Source organism: Hippocampus zosterae, chromosome 13 (genome assembly GCF_025434085.1).
Source record: "Hippocampus zosterae strain Florida chromosome 13, ASM2543408v3, whole genome shotgun sequence".
In the NCBI taxonomy this organism is placed as follows: domain Eukaryota; kingdom Metazoa; phylum Chordata; class Actinopteri; order Syngnathiformes; family Syngnathidae; genus Hippocampus; species Hippocampus zosterae.
Window position 1 is genome coordinate 11605342 of NC_067463.1, and position 17436 is coordinate 11622777.

Below are 17436 nucleotides of genomic sequence, written 5' to 3' on the forward strand. Positions count from 1 at the left end.
TTATAGTAAGGCATATTACCTCGGAAAAAAACAAACATGTATAGGAAGGCATTTTTAGCGGAAAAAAACGACCATGTGTAGCAAGGCATTTTAGCCGGAAAAAAAACCCCGACCGTGTATAGTTAGGCGTTTTTAGCCGAAAAAAAGGACCATGTATAGTAATGCGTTTTTAGACTGAAAAAAACCCCGACCACCTATAGTAAGGTGTTTTTAGCTGAAAAAAAAAACAACCATGTATAGTAAGGCGTTTTTAGCCGAAGAAAATGAACATGTATATTCAGGCGTTTTTAGCCCAAAAAACGACCATAGATAGTAAGGCGTTTTTGGCCCAAAAAAAACTACCATGAATAGTAAGGTGTTTTTAGCCGAAAAAAACCCCCGACCATGTATAGCAAGGTGTTTTTAGACGAAAACAACGACCATAAGCAAATAGGCGTTTTTAGCCAGAAAAAAAACGACCATGTACAAATAGGAGTTTTTAGCCGAAAAGAAACGACCATATATAGTAAACCGTTTTTAGCCGAAAAAAAAAGCTGCATCCAACTTGGGATGCAGCTTACTCTTGAACGGTATTTTTCTGTCCAACAAATTGTTGCGCTCTCCATGTCTTCTTTTCTTCTCATGCTCTCCTTCCTGTCACCATACCGATCAGGAGCCAGATGTAGCCATCTTTTTGATTGTGACATCAATTTCCTGGTCTGAGGCCCAAGATGTTTGGCGTTTTTAGACGCAAAAAACGACCATGTATAGTAAGGCGTTTTTAGCCGAAAAAAACGACCATATATAGTAAACCGTTTTTAGCCCCCCCGCCCCCAAAAAAATGACCATGAATAGTAAGGCGTTTTTAGCCGGAAAAAAATGACCATGGATACTAAGGCGTTTTTAGCCGAAAAAAAACGACCATGAAATAGTAAGGTGTTTTTAGCTGAAAAAAAACGACCATATATAGTAAACCGTTTTTAGCCCCAAAAAACCCGACCATGAATAGTAAGTCGTTTTTAGCCGGAAAAAAACGACCATGAATAGGAAGGCGTTTTTAGCCGAAACCCCCCCGGCCCCGACCATGTATAGTAAGGCCTTTTTAGTCGAAAAAAAAGGACCAATATAAAACGACCATATATAGTCAGACGTTTTAACCCGAAAAAAAAAGTACCGTGGTACTTAGTAAGGCGTTTTTAGCCGGAAAAAAAAAAAACGACCATGTAGAGCAGTGGTCACCAACATGGTGCCCGCGGGCACCAGGTAGCCCGTGAAGACCACTTGAGTAGCCCGCCAGTGCCTGGACATTGTGATTTGCTAGTAGAAATTATGATTTAAAAATGCAAACATTGGCAGTACTGTGAGACATTTCGAAACACGATCAAAGTCTGACAATTTAAATCATCAAGTATTAAAAATAACACATCCTCATATTATTGAAGGTATTTTGGACAAATATGTTATTTCAGACGTGTATCAATTTGGTAGCCCTTCACACAATCGGTACACATGAAGTTGCTCTCACCCTCAAAAATGTTGGTGACACCTGATGTAGAGTATGGCGTTTTAGCCGAAAAAAAAACGACCATGTATAGTAAGGCATTTTTAGCCGAAAAAAACAACCATGTGTAGTAAGGCCTTTTTAGCCGACCCCCCCCCCATGTATAGTAAGGCCTTTTTAGCCGACCCCCCCCCCCCCCCCACCATGTATAGTAAGGCGTTTTTAGCCACCCCCAAAATACGACCATGAATAGTAAGGCGTTTTTAGCCGAAAAAAAAATGACCATGAACACTAAGGTGTTTTTAGCCGAAAAAAAACCGACCATATATAGTAAACCGTTTTTAGCCGGAAAAAAAAAAAAACGACCATGAATAGTAAGGCGTTTTTAGCCGAAAAAAAATGACCATGGTCGGTTTTTTATTATTCTTGCTGCTGGAGGCTGTAAATTTCCCCAGTGTGGGACAAATAAAGGATATCTTATCTTATCTTATCTATTCATGGTCGTTTTTTGGGGGGCGAAAAACGCCTTATTAAACATGGTCGTTAATTTGTCGGAAAATGCCTTACTTTACATGCTCATTTTTTTGTTTAAAACCCCTTACTATACATGGTCATTTTTTTCGGCTAAAAACGGCATACAATATTCATGGTTGTTTTTTTGGGGGCTAAAAATGCCTTACTATATACATGGTCGTTTTTTTTTCGTCTAAAAACTCCATACTGGACATGGTCAAATTTTTTTTTTAATCTAAAAACGGCTTACGAGACATGGTCTTTTTTGTGTGTCAAAAAACGCCTTACTCTGTGTGGTCGTTTTTTTTTCCATTTAAAAACGCCTTTGTATACATGGTAGTTTTTTCGTCTAAAAACGCCTTACTATACATGGTCATTTTTTTCGTCTAAAAACGCCTTCCTATACATGGTCGGTTTCTTTATTTTTTTTTTGTCAAAATGCTTCACTATGTACATCTGTACATGGTTGTTTTTTTTCGGCTAAAAACGCCTAACTCTATACATGGTCGGTTTTTTTGGTCTAAAAACGCCTTACTATATACATAGTCGTTTTTTTTCGGCTAAAAACACCTTACTCTTCATGGTGGTTTTTTTCGGATCAAAACACCTTACTGTACATGGTTGTTTTTTTGGTCGAAAAACGCCTTACTATACATGGTCTTTTTTTGGTCGAAAAACGCCTTACTATACATCACTGGTGTCAAACTCATTTCACATCGTGGACCACATACGGCCTCGGTAGATGTCACGTGGGCTGGACCATTAAAATGATACCATACTTTGCTATAAACAACCAAAACAATATGTCTTTCCTTTGTTTTGGTATAAAGAAGCACAAGAACATTTGGAAAATGTTGAAATTTAATGAACGTATTTTTTACAAAACATTTCATGAAGCACCTTACATTTCCTTCAACAAATGTGCAATTTACTTTTATCATTCACATATATGCATTGCAACTGATCCCATTGATTGTACAAACTTGAACAAGTAATTGGTATTGAAAAATATAGTAATGCACTTTATGATTAAACAAGATTTATAAAGAAAGGAAGTTTTAAACCATTTACACGTGCATATAAAATCTAAATGTAATCCCTGCCTACACCTTACAAGCAAAGGAGAGTGCTATTAAATGTGTACATGTGAGAGTGCTATTCATAGCGTCTACTGTCATGGGTCTGTCTCAGTGACGGACTGAGGCTGCCTTCTTCTCTGGTCAAAACACCTTCTCTGCCACCTTCTCTGATCACTTCCTGTTGTGTGCCTGTGTGTGTGTGTGATGAATGGAAGTCCGCATCGGTGTGCAATTGTAAAACAAGGCTGTGTGTTGAAAAAATAAATCTGAAACTGCATTTAAGGGTGGCTCAATACTGGCTGGCCATATACGGGCCGGAGTTGTAAATTGATTTCTGGCCCAAATACTTCACTCCACAACTGGCCCTCATCTGGTTTGCCAGCTCAAAAACTTGCCACGATAGAGAAAAACTGAGATTTTTGGGGGGATTCCGCAGGCAAAAATGAGTTTAGAACAGTTGACTAACCTAACTCAACAAAAACAGTTGTAATTATTATGAGGTTAACTTGTTATGCCCTAAATGTAAATGTGTCTGCCTGTGAACAGGTATGACCCTCAGACTGATGTGTGGACAGCAGTGGCCCCCATGAGTATCAGCAGAGACGCAGTGGGCGTTTGTCTCCTCGGCGACCGTCTGTACGCCGTAGGTGGCTACGATGGCCAAATGTATCTCAACACCGTGGAGGCTTATGACCCTCAGACCAATGAGTGGTCTCAGGTACACACATAAACACACACACAAGCACACGCCTGTCCCAACGTATGCTAAATGTTTCTTTCCTCTGCTGCAAAATGTCACCCCCAGCGCATCCTAGACAGATCATATGTGGGCAAGTTCAGGAGGGAAACGAGGCAACCAGATTGAAACCCATTTCCAAATAAGCTGGAAAGTTGTGTTAAACACCAATAAAAACTGAATACAATGATGTTCAAATCACGTTCAACATATATTGAATTGAATACACTCCCCCCAAAAATTGACAAGACTAACATTTGTTTGTTTTGATTTACCGTATTTGAGAGAAATGGGTCTTTTGTGTACATGGAAAATATTATCGATTGTTCTTTCCTACCCATGAAAATTCGGATAAGCACTATTGAGAATGACAATGAGGGAGTGCATGTTGCGTGCAGCTCTGATATGCTGATGATGTGGTTCTTGCATTTACCAGGTGGCACCGCTGTGTCTGGGCCGGGCCGGAGCCAGTGTGGTGGTGGTCAAAATGTGAGAACATACCAGAAGGCCCAGCAAACTGCCAGGATCAAAGCCCGAATGAGAAGTGCCAGGGGACTTCACAATGTGAACAATAATTCCCCAGCCTCATTTTCTGAGCGCTGACATCCCAATCTCCGCCACTGGTGATCCAAAGCATTCTGCTGGCCTTGTGTGGGTGGGAGTCACTCCTCCACAGACCCTAACTCCTTATTTTGGAGATGCACACTTACACTGTTTTGCTGATGGAAAGGTGAAGGACTGTTCAGAAAGTTACACTCTTGATTTGTTTTTAATGTGTTCATTGGCAAAGAGCTTACCTCTCCCAATGACCGACATACACTAAAACAACTCCTCCCTCTGCTGCTGTCTTTCTTCCGCATTGTATCAGCTCACTTCTGAAAGACAAAAGTTTCTGTATGGTGATTGAAAAATTAATTGTCAAGATTAACTGTTTCATATCAATGCGCATTTTGGAATTGTGAGCCGAAAGTATTAAAATGCATCATGTCTTACCATAACACTTGTGACAAATGAAGCAATCAAAATCTGATTTTTTTTTAATTCTATTAAACATGGATCAAAACAGTTTTGCCAAAATATCAGTGATCAATAATACAATAGCATACAGGATTTTAAGTGATTAGCTAATAAGTCTAAATTTGGGGAAGGATGCACTCTAATAATCTGTAACTTTTCTCATGCAGCACAGCCTCAGTTACTTCTTTTCAGTGGAACATGCAAAATTCAGCTGTCTGTACTGTGAAGCAAGCATTGCTCTCATTCCCCCATTACCAAAAATCGACCCCGGTTTCCAAATAGACGTAACGTTGGAAGGTTCGGTTTGGTACCAAATAGAACGAATGTACAGGTGCTCGCCAAAACATTTGAATATTGTAAAGAAGTTAGTTTCATCAACGCTTGAAATGTATCAGCCTGTGTGGGCTGAATATTTACATTACACAAGTTTCACTTTTTGAATAGTATTCTTGAAATAAATCGCTTTCATATTCAATTTTTTAGAGGACACTGGCAATGTGAATAGATAGTAGCAAACAATGACCACACTGAAAATCCAACTGTACTGTAATACGATCAAATTATACATAAACACACCAGAAATGTCTACAGAAAATAGAATTTTCCCCTCATATCTTTTTTTTTTTTTTACTAAATTACAATTTTCTTGAATTACGTTTCTTTGAATTATTGCAACTTCATCAAATGGTGACTCGAGTAAAAATAAGCTTTTGAGCACATGACATATGTTAAATATGTACATAAAGGTTCATTATTGCACAATAGTCTGTGCTTATTTTTGTACCATGACAGGTGTGACAACCTACGATGGCTATGTCCTTTTTTTTTTTTTGCTTACCGGTAATTTTATACCATATAAGGCACCTCATATTTGACATGATCAATGATATATGTGCATGTATACCTTTCTCATGCTCTGATGGCTTTTATACAATAAAAGTTAAGAGGATGGCACTTTTGGTCTGCCCCTGTAAAATACCTCGACACACAGCAATAGCCTCCATCATGTTTACGATCCAGGCGGGTTACATTTGTCAGAAACATGTAGCCATAAAACACAGCCAAGCAAAACGTGATGATGTTCTTAAGAGGTGGTTGGCAGCATCCATGGGTGCACTGGACTTTTTTTTGCATTAACATTGTGGACTGCTGTCAGCCTGAAGTGAAGATGGAGTGTCATGATTAACTGTGGGCAACAAGAGCAATGGCTGACTCGGCAAACAGCAGCCAAGCGGTGAGTGAACCCTTTGAGTGATTTATGGCTGTAAAAGCTTAAACATCTTTGAGATTTGGGCGAGTGACCTCAGGTCACAAATTATGCATCTGCAATGTGTAATGAGGACATAACTGAAAAACTGGCCAGCGAGGCTCAAAATCTGCGATACCACATACTGTGAAAATCTCAAACCCATATGTGTGAATGATTGCTAATGATAATGAGCTGAACAGCTTGTGGGCAACTTCATTCCTGTTGGAAAGAGACTTTTTTTTTTGCCCCGCCTTGAATTTGAAGTGGATACAACAACATTGTTCGCAACATAATCATTCAGTGTATTTGGATCTGAAAATACAGATTTTCAAGAACAAAAAAACACAAGAGTCATATCTGGCTATTTTACAAAAAGTCAATTTACAAGAAAAAGATCAGGGTGAAGCGAGCAGCCAAAAGCATGACTGCAGCATTGTTATACTCTTAAGAAGCAGTTGCATGATTTGGGGAACCCCCACCACCCTATCACCCTCCACACTCAAGAGACATGATGAGGTGAATTGAAACAATCATGCCTTTTAAAAATGGAAAAAGGGCAGGAAGTGGTCATGGTCAGGAGGCAGCTTCATACTGCTTTGTTTTTGGTCACTTTTTAGCCTTGGCCTTTCCCTTTCCCTTCCCCTTCCCAGAATCCTGAGCCTTTTCCTTCTTAGACTCCTTGGTGACGGCTTTGGTCTTCTTCTGCTATGGGAGGAAAACAAGCAGATGTAAGATTGGATGGACTTAATTGAGCCGGTCAACAGTTTGATAGACATTACTTTGATCATGGCATCCACACTGAGGCTCTCGCCTTCATCCTCAGACACTGAAATGTCCTTCTCGGTGTCCTGCACTTCCAGTTCAGACTCTTCGGGGCCTCCGCGCCGCCCCTTCTTGATGGCTTGCAGGGAGTACGGTGTCAGATGGACCTCCTTGTTGTACGTCCTCGTGAATGCCGCCTTCACCTGGAAGGACGGAAAGCAAATTTAGTTTTCCGCAGCCACACCGTCGACGAGATATTTTCATAGCATGATAAGCAGCCGTTCGCAACCAGTGCACATCATCATTCAAATATATGACGGCAAACCCAGCACCCGCCAACCCCACCCCCACCACAGCACAGCCTCTGCTACCCCTTGCTGACCTTTGAGTCCAGTTTGGAGTAGGGGTCAGGTTGTCCGCCCCACGAACCGATCTCCATCATGTTGTCCATGTCCTCCCTGATGAGCTGGTAATCGTCCAGTAGCCGCACAGCCTCACTGGCGCCCTCCGCTGCCAGCTTCTGGAGTGGGCTGAGTAGGGCCTGCCGCAGGAAGTAGAGGTAGTCCAGGTTCACCGCTTGTCTGCTGCTCATCGTTCTGTGCCACACATGACATCTTTAGCACCCCGCAGGGGAAACAAAAAAGCCCCGTGGTGGTTACTGGCATGGCGCTCTCTCACTTCAAAGCCATGTGCGAGGCCAGCTCCTGGACGATGCGGGAATGTTTGCCTGCCGATGAGTTTTTCCCAAGCCAGCTTGGGAAAGACGGGAAATGACTCATGTAACCTCTCATGAGCTCCCCTGGGATTACACTGGCATAGATAGCCTACAAACAAACAACATCATCAGAATCAAATCAACAGAATTTTATTTTGAACTTTTTAAAAACAATCATTGCTGCATCAAGTTGCTGTGCACCGAGTAAAAATCAGACATTCAAAAGGAAAGAGAGTTAAAACAAACTCGCACAAAAAGTCATAAAACACTTTAACGTAACGGACAGTTGGACCTAATGTACAAGCCCCTTCAGCTGATTATCTGGATGTGCAAAGCCTAAGAACTACACTATGCTGGGTGGAATTGTGGACATTTTGCATGAAGCCGTTTTTCACCATTTCATTTTATTTATTCATTGGAGGGGAGTGTGGGGGGGGGGGGTATGGCTAAAAAACTGGGCATATGAAATACTTTGGAGTACAGCATGAGTTGCCCCTGTTCACCAGTGAAAATGCGCACAATGGTGAGAGCAGAGACAAATGCTTGATTTCTATTCAACTTGAAGCCTAATTTTGTTTTCAAGAATTCAAATGTAGCAGGTTTGTTCACAACACTCCTCACTGTATGTCAAATTTAGAGGACATTTATTTTGTCTTTGCAAAGAAAAACCTGAGCCTCAACTTCCATATTAATTATGAAAAGTGTGTGTGTGGTACCTGCGTGGGTAGCAGAGACCAGTTCTGCCCAGAGCGGATTCGTCGGTCCACCAGGTCTCCATCACTGATGGAGTCAGCCGTCTTGCTGAGCAGCACAAGGTGAGACTTTGCATTGCCCCTAAAAAATAAGTTTAAAAAGTGCAGTTTTGTCAAGTGCAACTAACGTGTGAGCGTTAACTGTGTTGAAGTGAGCAAGAGGACAGCGCGTGTGGCCTCCTTCCCTCACCCAGCAGCGGCAGGCCGCACGTGTAGATAATTCTCCTGGACAAAGAGGGGTGCTAGCGAGTAGTCGTGGAAGAAGAGATCCGACTTGTCAATGAGACTCATGTGGGCCGTCTCCTCGCCAGCCACAAACACCTTTCGGCAGACGTCAAAGGGCCCCATCTTCAGGTCCTTGCGGGCGCTGGCGGCGTCAGACTTGCACTGGTCGTAGGTCATCACCTTGTCTTTAGCTGACCACATGCTGAGGTTATGGATCACCTGAGGGAAATCCAGTCAGCACACCTTTAGCTGCTAACGCTCCCAAATTACCTGTCGGAATTGTTTTTCTTTTAAACCTGTCTGATGTCTTGATTGGACGCCAAGATAACTTCATTAAGTGCCGGAGGCGGGATCTTGATTCCTTCCTTGAAAGCGATGGACATCATAGCACCCTGAAAAAAGGAGGGGCGGCGGTGGGCACGTATTGAGGCACAATTGGTAAAAAATGTTACGTCTTAGGTAATACTGAAATAAATAAAAACTAAATGCGTCCATCTAAAGAATTTCAAATAAAGTCATTTTTGAATGTTTGTGAAAAGGTTACAAAAACACTGAAATGACCCGTGGTATCTTAAACCAGTTTTTCCTAACCTTTATTGAGCCAAGGCACATTTTTCACGTCCTTTAAAATCTCAAGGCACACCGCCAAACAAAAGCGGCACCATTTGTTTTTTAACTCATGCTGGTTGATATCTGAGCCCTTTTATGATTCTGTTGTATGCTTGCAACAGGGAGATACACAGCTTAACTAGGGTGTACTTTCAGCAATCGGGTGGCCAAGCATCTAATTGGTCACTTTGTCACCGACATAGATAGTTGGACAAAAATACATTTAAATGGTTGGTTCTTGGGATGCACCATAAATTCGGACCCAATAATTATCGGGTTGAAATGATGAATCAAAACAACAAGCTCCTATGGAAACAAAATCATAAAACAAAGATGACAATTCCATGAAGCCGTACTCTGCAATTGGATGGACGAATTATAATGACAAAGTATTCAACGAGATTCAGTGCAATAAATTTATCAGCCACTTAAAACATCATCGCTATGCCAACTCAGCCATTAGTGGGTTAATTGTAGTCCGGTGTGACAAAATACTTGGACTGCGACAAGTGTTTTCAACATTGATGGGTGGGAGAGGAGAGTCTCCGGTGCTGAACTTCTTCCCACTATTCTCCGAAAGCTGTCGCAACCACGCCCCCGTTGTACTTCGGATACCGCCTCGGAAGCCCGCAAGATGTGCCCATACCTTGATCTGCTCCATTCGCGGCCTCTGGAAGCGCAAATCAAAGCAGTAATTGGCCAGTGATCTGATCTTCTGATGGTTCCGATCGTTGCACATGCAGATGATGGGAATCTTGGAATTTTTGATGAGGCTGATCAATTCCTGACGGATGACACAAATGCTTGTCAGTATCAAGGAGAAGGGCCGGAAAAGGTCAGGAACCAAGAAGGAATGCGCGTTTGTCTACCTGCATACCGCCCCGATCCTCATTGCCCGCCATGCCATCAACCTCATCCATGATCAAGACGTGTTTGGTGCTGACTTTGCGGGACGTGCCTAGCAATCACACAGCCATGAAGCGTCATAGGGCTGCAGTGAACTGAGCCCAACTCGCTTCACCTCAGTGATTCAACACTGCATGTATAACTAATCACATGAGACTTCAGTCCAGTGTATCATGTGTAATACCGACAGCATTTTGCTTTTTGTAAAATCAATACAAATGCTTTTTTCTTTTCCCGGTGATTTTAAGTTCCCGTGGCCACAGAAGCGACTTTACCTTTATAAAAGCTTTCGATGCTGGTGTTGTTGAGGGACTCTGCGACCACGTCCTTCAGGTTGTTTTTGCTGCGTGTGCAACTTGCATTCATTTCCACATAGCTGAAGCCCAACTCCTATCGGCCAATCCGCAAGAGAAGAAAATGTATATTCGGTCTCAATCACAACGAGGCTGAATGCAACGCTACCACGCTTTCTAACTCACCTCGCAGACCAGGGCCGCTGTAGTGGTCTTCCCCACACCCGGCGGTCCGGAGAGCAGAGCAGCTTTGTAACCTGATCCGTCATCATTTCCTGCAGCAAACTTTCCAAATCTGGCAACTATACACCAGAAAATAAGAGGCTCATGCCCACTTTTCAGGAAAAAATAAGTGGATGAGTCTACAGTAGTTTTATTTATCTAAGTATTAATATTAAGTGCAAAAAGATAGCTAAGGCTGCATGTTACCTGGTGGTTTGGAGGCAGCGCTGCTATGGTGCGTGTACCAGTTTTGCAGCCAGCGGAGAAGTTTGTTGGCGCAGCTCTGTTCCCCCTGCTGGCCTATCACAGCCTTCAGAGAACACGGGCGGTATTTGTCCACCCACAGCAGAGTGGCACCGTCCTCAGTTACTGATTTAAATTTTGAGGCTGAAGAGTTCTGAGAAGAAAGTCCCAATTCCCTGCGAGCAGTTTGAGCCGAGCCTCTTCCGGGCGGGGTTCCGCCATCCATGGTTTTGGCACTGCGGCCGGTTGTCTGCGCGGTCTTTGAGGGACTCGGAGAGTGAGGGGACTTGGAGTTGCCTTTGGAGGGAGAGATCTTTAAAGCTTTAGGAGTGGTCTTTGGGGCCGAGCCCGGTGGAGTCCTGGTCTTTGGGGCCGAGCCCGGTGGAGTACTGGTCTTTGGGGCCGAGCCCGGAGGAGTCCTGATCTTTGAAGCTTTGCTCTAAATGATGAAATAAATACAAACAAGAATTAACAAAAGGATATCTGAAGTTAGCTGAAACCAGTCTGTTCAATCACAAAAAAAAAAACGATTAAGAAAGCACTGTTTGCTGACCTCGGCCTCTGCAGCAATCTCATACTTAGACTTCTTCCCTGGTTTGGTCCTAATTAGCTCAAACAGGTCATCCTCATTAAGGATTTTGGTCCCAAAACTCTCCGCCTGCGAGGAACCAGAATTATATATTTAAAAAATACAATTATTCCTTCAGCTGGAATAATTTTACAGCAAAACTGGTCTCAATTGTACAACTATTTCAGCTTATGTTGAAATATACATTTAAAAGAGTTCAATGCTCATTTGAAATGAGCATGACGTCTGAAAGATGAGGTGTTGGCTACCTTCTCGAGCTTGGAGACGCCGCCGTCCCGACCCTGCACCAGGTAGGTGGTCTTCTTGCTGATGTTGCCCGTCACTTTTCCGCCGTAGCGCTCGATGAGGGATTTGGTCTCATCTCTTTCCATTGACTCCAGAACGCCCGTCAATACAAACACGCAACCCTCCAAACAGTTATCTGCACCCTGGAAGAACCACGACAGTTGGCAATTGATAAGCAACACATGACGTGTGTTGATGACCTGAATGCAATACCGTGGGGATTTCTCTGGAGCCCAGTGCTCTTGGTCCATCTCTGTTCAGGTAATTCCTGTAAGCGGAAGTGTGGAGTTTCTTCTTCTCTGCCTCGTCAGGTCCGGTGCTCTAACAGAATTGGGAGAACAGAAATAAAACGGTCCGCAAGTGACCGTGCTACCGATCTCATTCGTCATAAAACGTTTTCACACACTTGCAGCACCACTGCTAGTTTACTGAGCGAACCCACCCTCTGTTGAGTTCAGTGGGGCATCCATGTTGTCAATGACAAAACCAGCAAGCAAGCGGAGCTAAAATTTTTTTTATTTTTTTTAATCCAAGACACAAGACTCCAACTGCCGATGAGTCCAATAACTACAACAGAAAGGTCCCCCAATTTGCTGGTATCTTTTATCAAAGTGAATAGTATGAATGAATACATTCACAACACGTTTTGCACGTATCTGATTAAACAAAGCGGGTAACAAAGTACGAAAACATTCAGGAGACACCTGGAGTCGGAAAGACTTAAATCTACGAGACTTTGAAAAACAATGAAGCGATTCTTACTCCGTCCGATTCTGGCAATTTCCATGCTCAGACTGAATTGCTTGTGGCTCGAGTAAATGAACATTTCCTAGAATGCTTTGATTGTTATCATGTTAAAAACTTTCCGCAAACTGGACAGCTAATAAGAGTCGGAGAGCAGTCAAATGTGTAGAGCGTGAACAACAGGGGGCTCAGTACACATCCTTGAGGAGAACCGGTGCTGAGTGTGATGGTGGAGGAGAATGTTACATTATTACTGGCATACAAAGACATTGGGCTATCTTCTTTATTTTCTATTTCTAACTTTTGGCCCGACCCTCCACAATATTTTCTGCTTCTCATTTGGCCCCCCGCCCGGGAAAATAATTGCCATTCCCTGAGCTAAATTGTATATCATTTTAAATTCAGGTTAAAAATGATGCTCTTTTCCCATATCTTTCAAAGTATTTTCAAAGTTATGTTTTCAATAATCTTGTTCTGGCAATGCACGCGCATTTAGTAACCTTAGTGCGCCATTTTTTTCATTTCTTTGCTTTGTTTTAAACCTCATTAACACCGTAACTGCTCTTTTAAATGCACTTTTAATTACACTATGTAAAGTACATAGAGTTATATATTGTACATAATGAATTGGAGCTTACCGCTGGTTCAGTGGGAGAAGTTTCAAGTACGGGGCCTCTTTTGGGTGCCTGCACCTTTTCACTCCCTGACAGGGTAAATGGCCCCTTTTTGGGAGAGATTTTCATTTTTGTCTGTGCTTTGCTCTTTGTCGCGTTATCTTTTTCCTCGTCTCTTTTCTTCAACATCCCTAGTTTGGAACTGGGTTTGAGTAGAGCAGGGTTTTTCTTGGGTGAAGGGCCGATCATGTCCTCTGACATGCTGTCCTCTCTGTTGTACTTTGAAGGGCTGAGTGAATTACTCTTTCTGTGGAATGCCTCCACATTTTTTTCGTCCGAGCTTTTACGAACCTGGATGAGAACACAAAACAAAAATTGGATTTGAAAAAAATGCCGGCATGAAACTGTCATTATTACTGCTTCAAATTATCACTACCTTCTTTGCCTGTGGCTCTGCATCCAGCATGGCAAGTGTTCTGGCAAAGTCTTCATCATCATGAATCTGCTTCTCCAGCTATGTAATTCCCAATTGAGGAAAAAAAAACACACATTTATTTGTATTTATCTTGTTCACCAATGACAACTGACAACAACAAAGCAATAGTTTAGCCAATTAAAGGGGTCCTCATAGTTCACAACGGTACGACATACATTTTGAGGTTAAGAACGGTGCCCAATCATTTTTAATTTCCGCAGCAGCGTAAAAGCAGCTCCACACTGAGCAGAACTGGACAGAACTGAACAATGCGCAACAAATTACAGTTGATGACTGAGCCCCTCACACCTACCGTCAAGCTGCAACAAAAACTGTAAACCCCGGCGTTCTTATTGGCGACCTTTTTCGAGCACTGCTTCTATTATTTTATTGAGCTACAAACAACACACCACAATTGTAAAGTAACAGCTGAGTACCATGGCCCGTGTAGCTGTTGACGGAGAATAAAAACTGACTTTGGGCAAGGGGCAGGTCGCACCTGGACTGATCCCTTACATACACACAAAAAAGACATTTTGGTGTCTTCAATGAAGCTAGTATGCATGTTTTTGGAATGTGGAAGAAAAGGTGAAGCATCTGAAAAAAACCTATGCAAGCACAGGAAGAATATGAAAACTCCACACCGGGAGTCTGGAACCTGGACTACAAATCTAATAATTCCGAGGCAAATGTGCCCGCAGCTCGCCTCACGCCTGCTGTATCACCTTATATCCAAATATTAGGTGTAATTATGATTTTACAATGCATTCCATAAATCATCAAATCTATTTCTGTCCGAATTTAGCTGCATAAGAACAAAAATAGAACTCCGTCACAAACCAAGGAACCCTTTTACTTCACAGATGGTTTTGTTCACAGTTTACCTCATCATCCTCAACCATTTGCAGCTGTCGAGCTATTTGCTCATCGCTCAGATCATCTGTATCCTGGATTGGCTGAGGATGAGACGAGTTGTTAGTAAGTTTAGTTAGCCTTGATAACGACAGTAAACATCACACAACACACCGTTTAAATGAGACTGAATAAAAAGTCTCAACTACTCACGGTCTTCCGTTTAGTGCTGGCGACCAGCTTCTTGCCCGAGCGCTGGATCCTTTCGTTGCCGAAGTAGTCCAACGCAGAGGTGGGGGTTTGTTTGGCCTGAGGGGGTGGTGCAGTCTTTGGTGTGACTGGCGTGGTGGGACATTTAGCTCCATTTTTCGAGTGAACAGAGGACGACTTGATTGAAGACTCTGCAGCATCTTTCAGACCTGGACTTGACCTGCTCTTTTGGGAGGTGCCATTTTGCTTGCTTATGGAGGACTTTTTCTTCAAGGACTCAAAGTTGTCACTGTCTGAGTCTACAATCAAAAGAAGTATTTTTCAAAACAACTTTTTTGTTGTTGTTGTTGTTGTTCAACTAAACACCATTATACGCCTTAAAAGCAGAACCATCCTTTTAAATGCGTTCCAGTATGTACGTTACAATTTAAAACTATGGCGAGCATAATTTCTTCAAACCACCTCCACGCTAAGCGAACTTGAAGTGCATTGTCAACTTGAAAAAAATAAATAAACATGCCAAATTTGGTTGGCTGTACTCTTTGTAAATCTGCAGCTGAAGGTGGAGTTTCTGTATACAACACAGAACACTCGGGAGCAAAAGCCGTTTCAAAAATAACCAAGAAAAAATATAGAGATTGAAGAGAAGAAGAGAACAATCAGATCTGCTGACATCAGTGACATTGCATGCCTCGCAGGGAGGGGAGAAAAAACAGTAGTGAGGAGTTGGACAACAAACGGTGAGTGCATTGATTTCATGTGAAACAAACACAATCATATACTGCTACGTGTTATACCGGAGACAAATTCCTTGTGTGTTCTACATACTTGGCCAATAAAGATGATTCTGATTCTGATTCTTAGAAAACTAAGGGGGGAAAAGTAATGTAGAGCTAACCTTCAGTGATTAACGAAGCAGTGCTACAATATAGGATATGAATTAATTAGGTTTTATTGATGAAAATGTACAATGTATTGTAAGAGGTGTCTATGTGTGGCCTTCGATTTGCTGGGAATGAGTTTGTGGTGTACTACTGCCCGAAGACGGCTTGTCAGAACTCACCTGCCACCATTTAGAGTGCTTCTAATTAACCCCATATGAAACTACCAGTAGTATTCAACCTTTTAGCCAAAGAAACCAAAGCAAAGAACACCATGCCTACAGTGAAACATGGTGCAACATGATGCTTTGGGCTATTTTTCTTTAGCTAGAACTGTTGTTGGCACAAAGCCTTCAGGCTTCTGCTAGAAACAAACAAACAAAATCCAAAAATGCCTTTTACAACAGTTTTGAAATAATACATCTTGGTCTCATTTTTTAAAAAATGACACAAAAATTCTATTCACTGTACTTCTTGATCAATTAGTGTAGCAGTCTGATTAAAAATATCAATTTTTACGCAAGTGCAAGGTTCAGCGAGGATATATTTTCATAACGTGGACAACCATTTTACCCGTTTCCAAGACGTAGTGAACAGGCTCTTTCTTGAGAGACTGTGCAGCATTGCTGATCTTCTCCTTCTTCTTAGGCGATTTCTTGGATTTCCTGTCTCGATCCTCTGAGTCAGAGTCTGAATAGACCAAAAACAAGCATGGTAGTCAAATAAAATGCTCAATAGAGTTTGTCTGAGTATTACTTAATACTCGAATCATTTCCATGTCGTGTAAAATCATTGGATATGTCTTATTTAACCGTTTTTAAAAAGCAGCAGCAGATGGTTTATCAAGTGCGTGATCATCTTCTAAGTGTTATTGCAATCTTTTGCAAAACCAGGTTAACCGTAGGCGGGACTTATTACAAGTTATTCTTACAAAGACCAATCATAGGCAAATTTCAGAAATATAATTACCTGATTCTATGACTGCATGTTTTTTCCGTTTTTTGTCATGCATACGTTTCACGTCTGTTTCTTGTTTTTTAATCTGAAGCATTAAGAAAAAGAACAGATGAGACAATAATGTAGCGCATTCCAAGGATTAAACTATACATGTCATTTTCTTGCCTTGGTCTCTTTCTTTTTCGAATCTTCCTCTGAAGAAAGAGGATTCCTCTTCGTGCTCGCGTTTCCATTAGGAGTCGCTTTCTGTGCTGATGGCGCAAAGAATCTCCGAATGTCCTGAGAGCAACCAAACTAATATGAGCGGGGTACTATCTAACGTGATCTTGACAACGAGGCGACAAATAGACAGAGATGCAATGAAATCCACATAGTTCACTCAGCGCAAAATTATTTACTGAATCAGTTTCGCGTAGAGCCTCACACAAGATGTTTCCAAATGCTCCGGATACAAAACGTCTTATTTTACTGAGGTACAGTAATTCAACGTCATTAAATGTGTACGGGACAATAGATCAGTTAAGCTAACATCTCCAACATTGCAACAATTTGAAGTGGATTTAGCAAGATGAAAGACACTTTGTTCCCATCAAAGTCAACATTTTGTGACAAACAGCCTGTGGTTTCAGAAAACGCGACAGCCACAATTAGAACGTTACCATTGTGAACACGTCTCCCCACAATGTTTCAGGTTTGTTGTCAGAGAGAGGAAAACGCGCAGTTACTTGGCGCGAAGCAGGACTCAGTTGTCGCCTGAAGATGACGTCGATAAAGCGCCCATAGACAAATATACATAAACACAAATGGTACAATCCGAGAAGACTAGGAGTGCGTTTGAAATATTTTCCAAGCGCGCAATGCTTCACGACGACTGTTCAGACACGCGACTTGCTGTTCAAATGTGTCATTGGGTTATTTGGACGCCCGTCAATCCATTGTCGCCTGAAGATGACGTCGATAAAGCGCCCATAGACAAATATACATAAACACAAATGGTACAAACCGAGAAGACTAGGAGTGCGTTTGAA

At 42.0% G+C, this 17436-nt stretch overlaps 2 protein-coding genes across 6 annotated transcripts in view; one reads left to right on the top strand and one right to left on the bottom strand.

The window, feature by feature from the left end:
* Positions 1–4806, top strand: part of klhl5 (kelch-like family member 5) — a 34628-nt gene extending 29822 nt beyond the window's left edge. For both annotated transcript variants that reach the window (XM_052084250.1, XM_052084249.1), the window contains exons 12-13: positions 3619–3790; positions 4245–4806. In XM_052084250.1, coding sequence (XP_051940210.1) covers positions 3619–3790; positions 4245–4301 — 229 coding nt within the window. In that variant the 3' untranslated portion in view covers positions 4302–4806. The remainder of the gene's footprint in view (positions 1–3618; positions 3791–4244) is intronic.
* Positions 2837–17190, bottom strand: rfc1 (replication factor C (activator 1) 1). Of its 4 annotated transcripts, none has more exons than XM_052084245.1 (24): positions 17068–17190; positions 16574–16687; positions 16421–16493; positions 16025–16141; positions 14574–14869; positions 14393–14464; positions 13470–13547; positions 13058–13384; positions 11889–11996; positions 11639–11818; positions 11355–11459; positions 11192–11240; positions 10766–11131; positions 10523–10638; positions 10319–10433; positions 10007–10095; positions 9784–9921; positions 8825–8920; positions 8494–8747; positions 8268–8385; positions 7515–7660; positions 7219–7432; positions 6854–7039; positions 2837–6779 (listed from the first exon to the last, which is right to left on the bottom strand). In XM_052084245.1, the coding sequence occupies exons 1-24, from the start codon at positions 17068–17070 to the stop codon at positions 6681–6683; spliced, it is 3459 nt and encodes a 1152-aa protein (XP_051940205.1). In that variant the 5' UTR covers positions 17071–17190; the 3' UTR covers positions 2837–6680. The 4 variants fall into 4 exon arrangements, with proteins under 4 accessions (XP_051940205.1, XP_051940204.1, XP_051940203.1 ...); XM_052084244.1 differs by having other exon boundaries at positions 10766–11160; positions 11191–11240; XM_052084243.1 differs by having other exon boundaries at positions 2837–6776; positions 10766–11240.
* Positions 17191–17436: the final 246 nt, after the last annotated feature.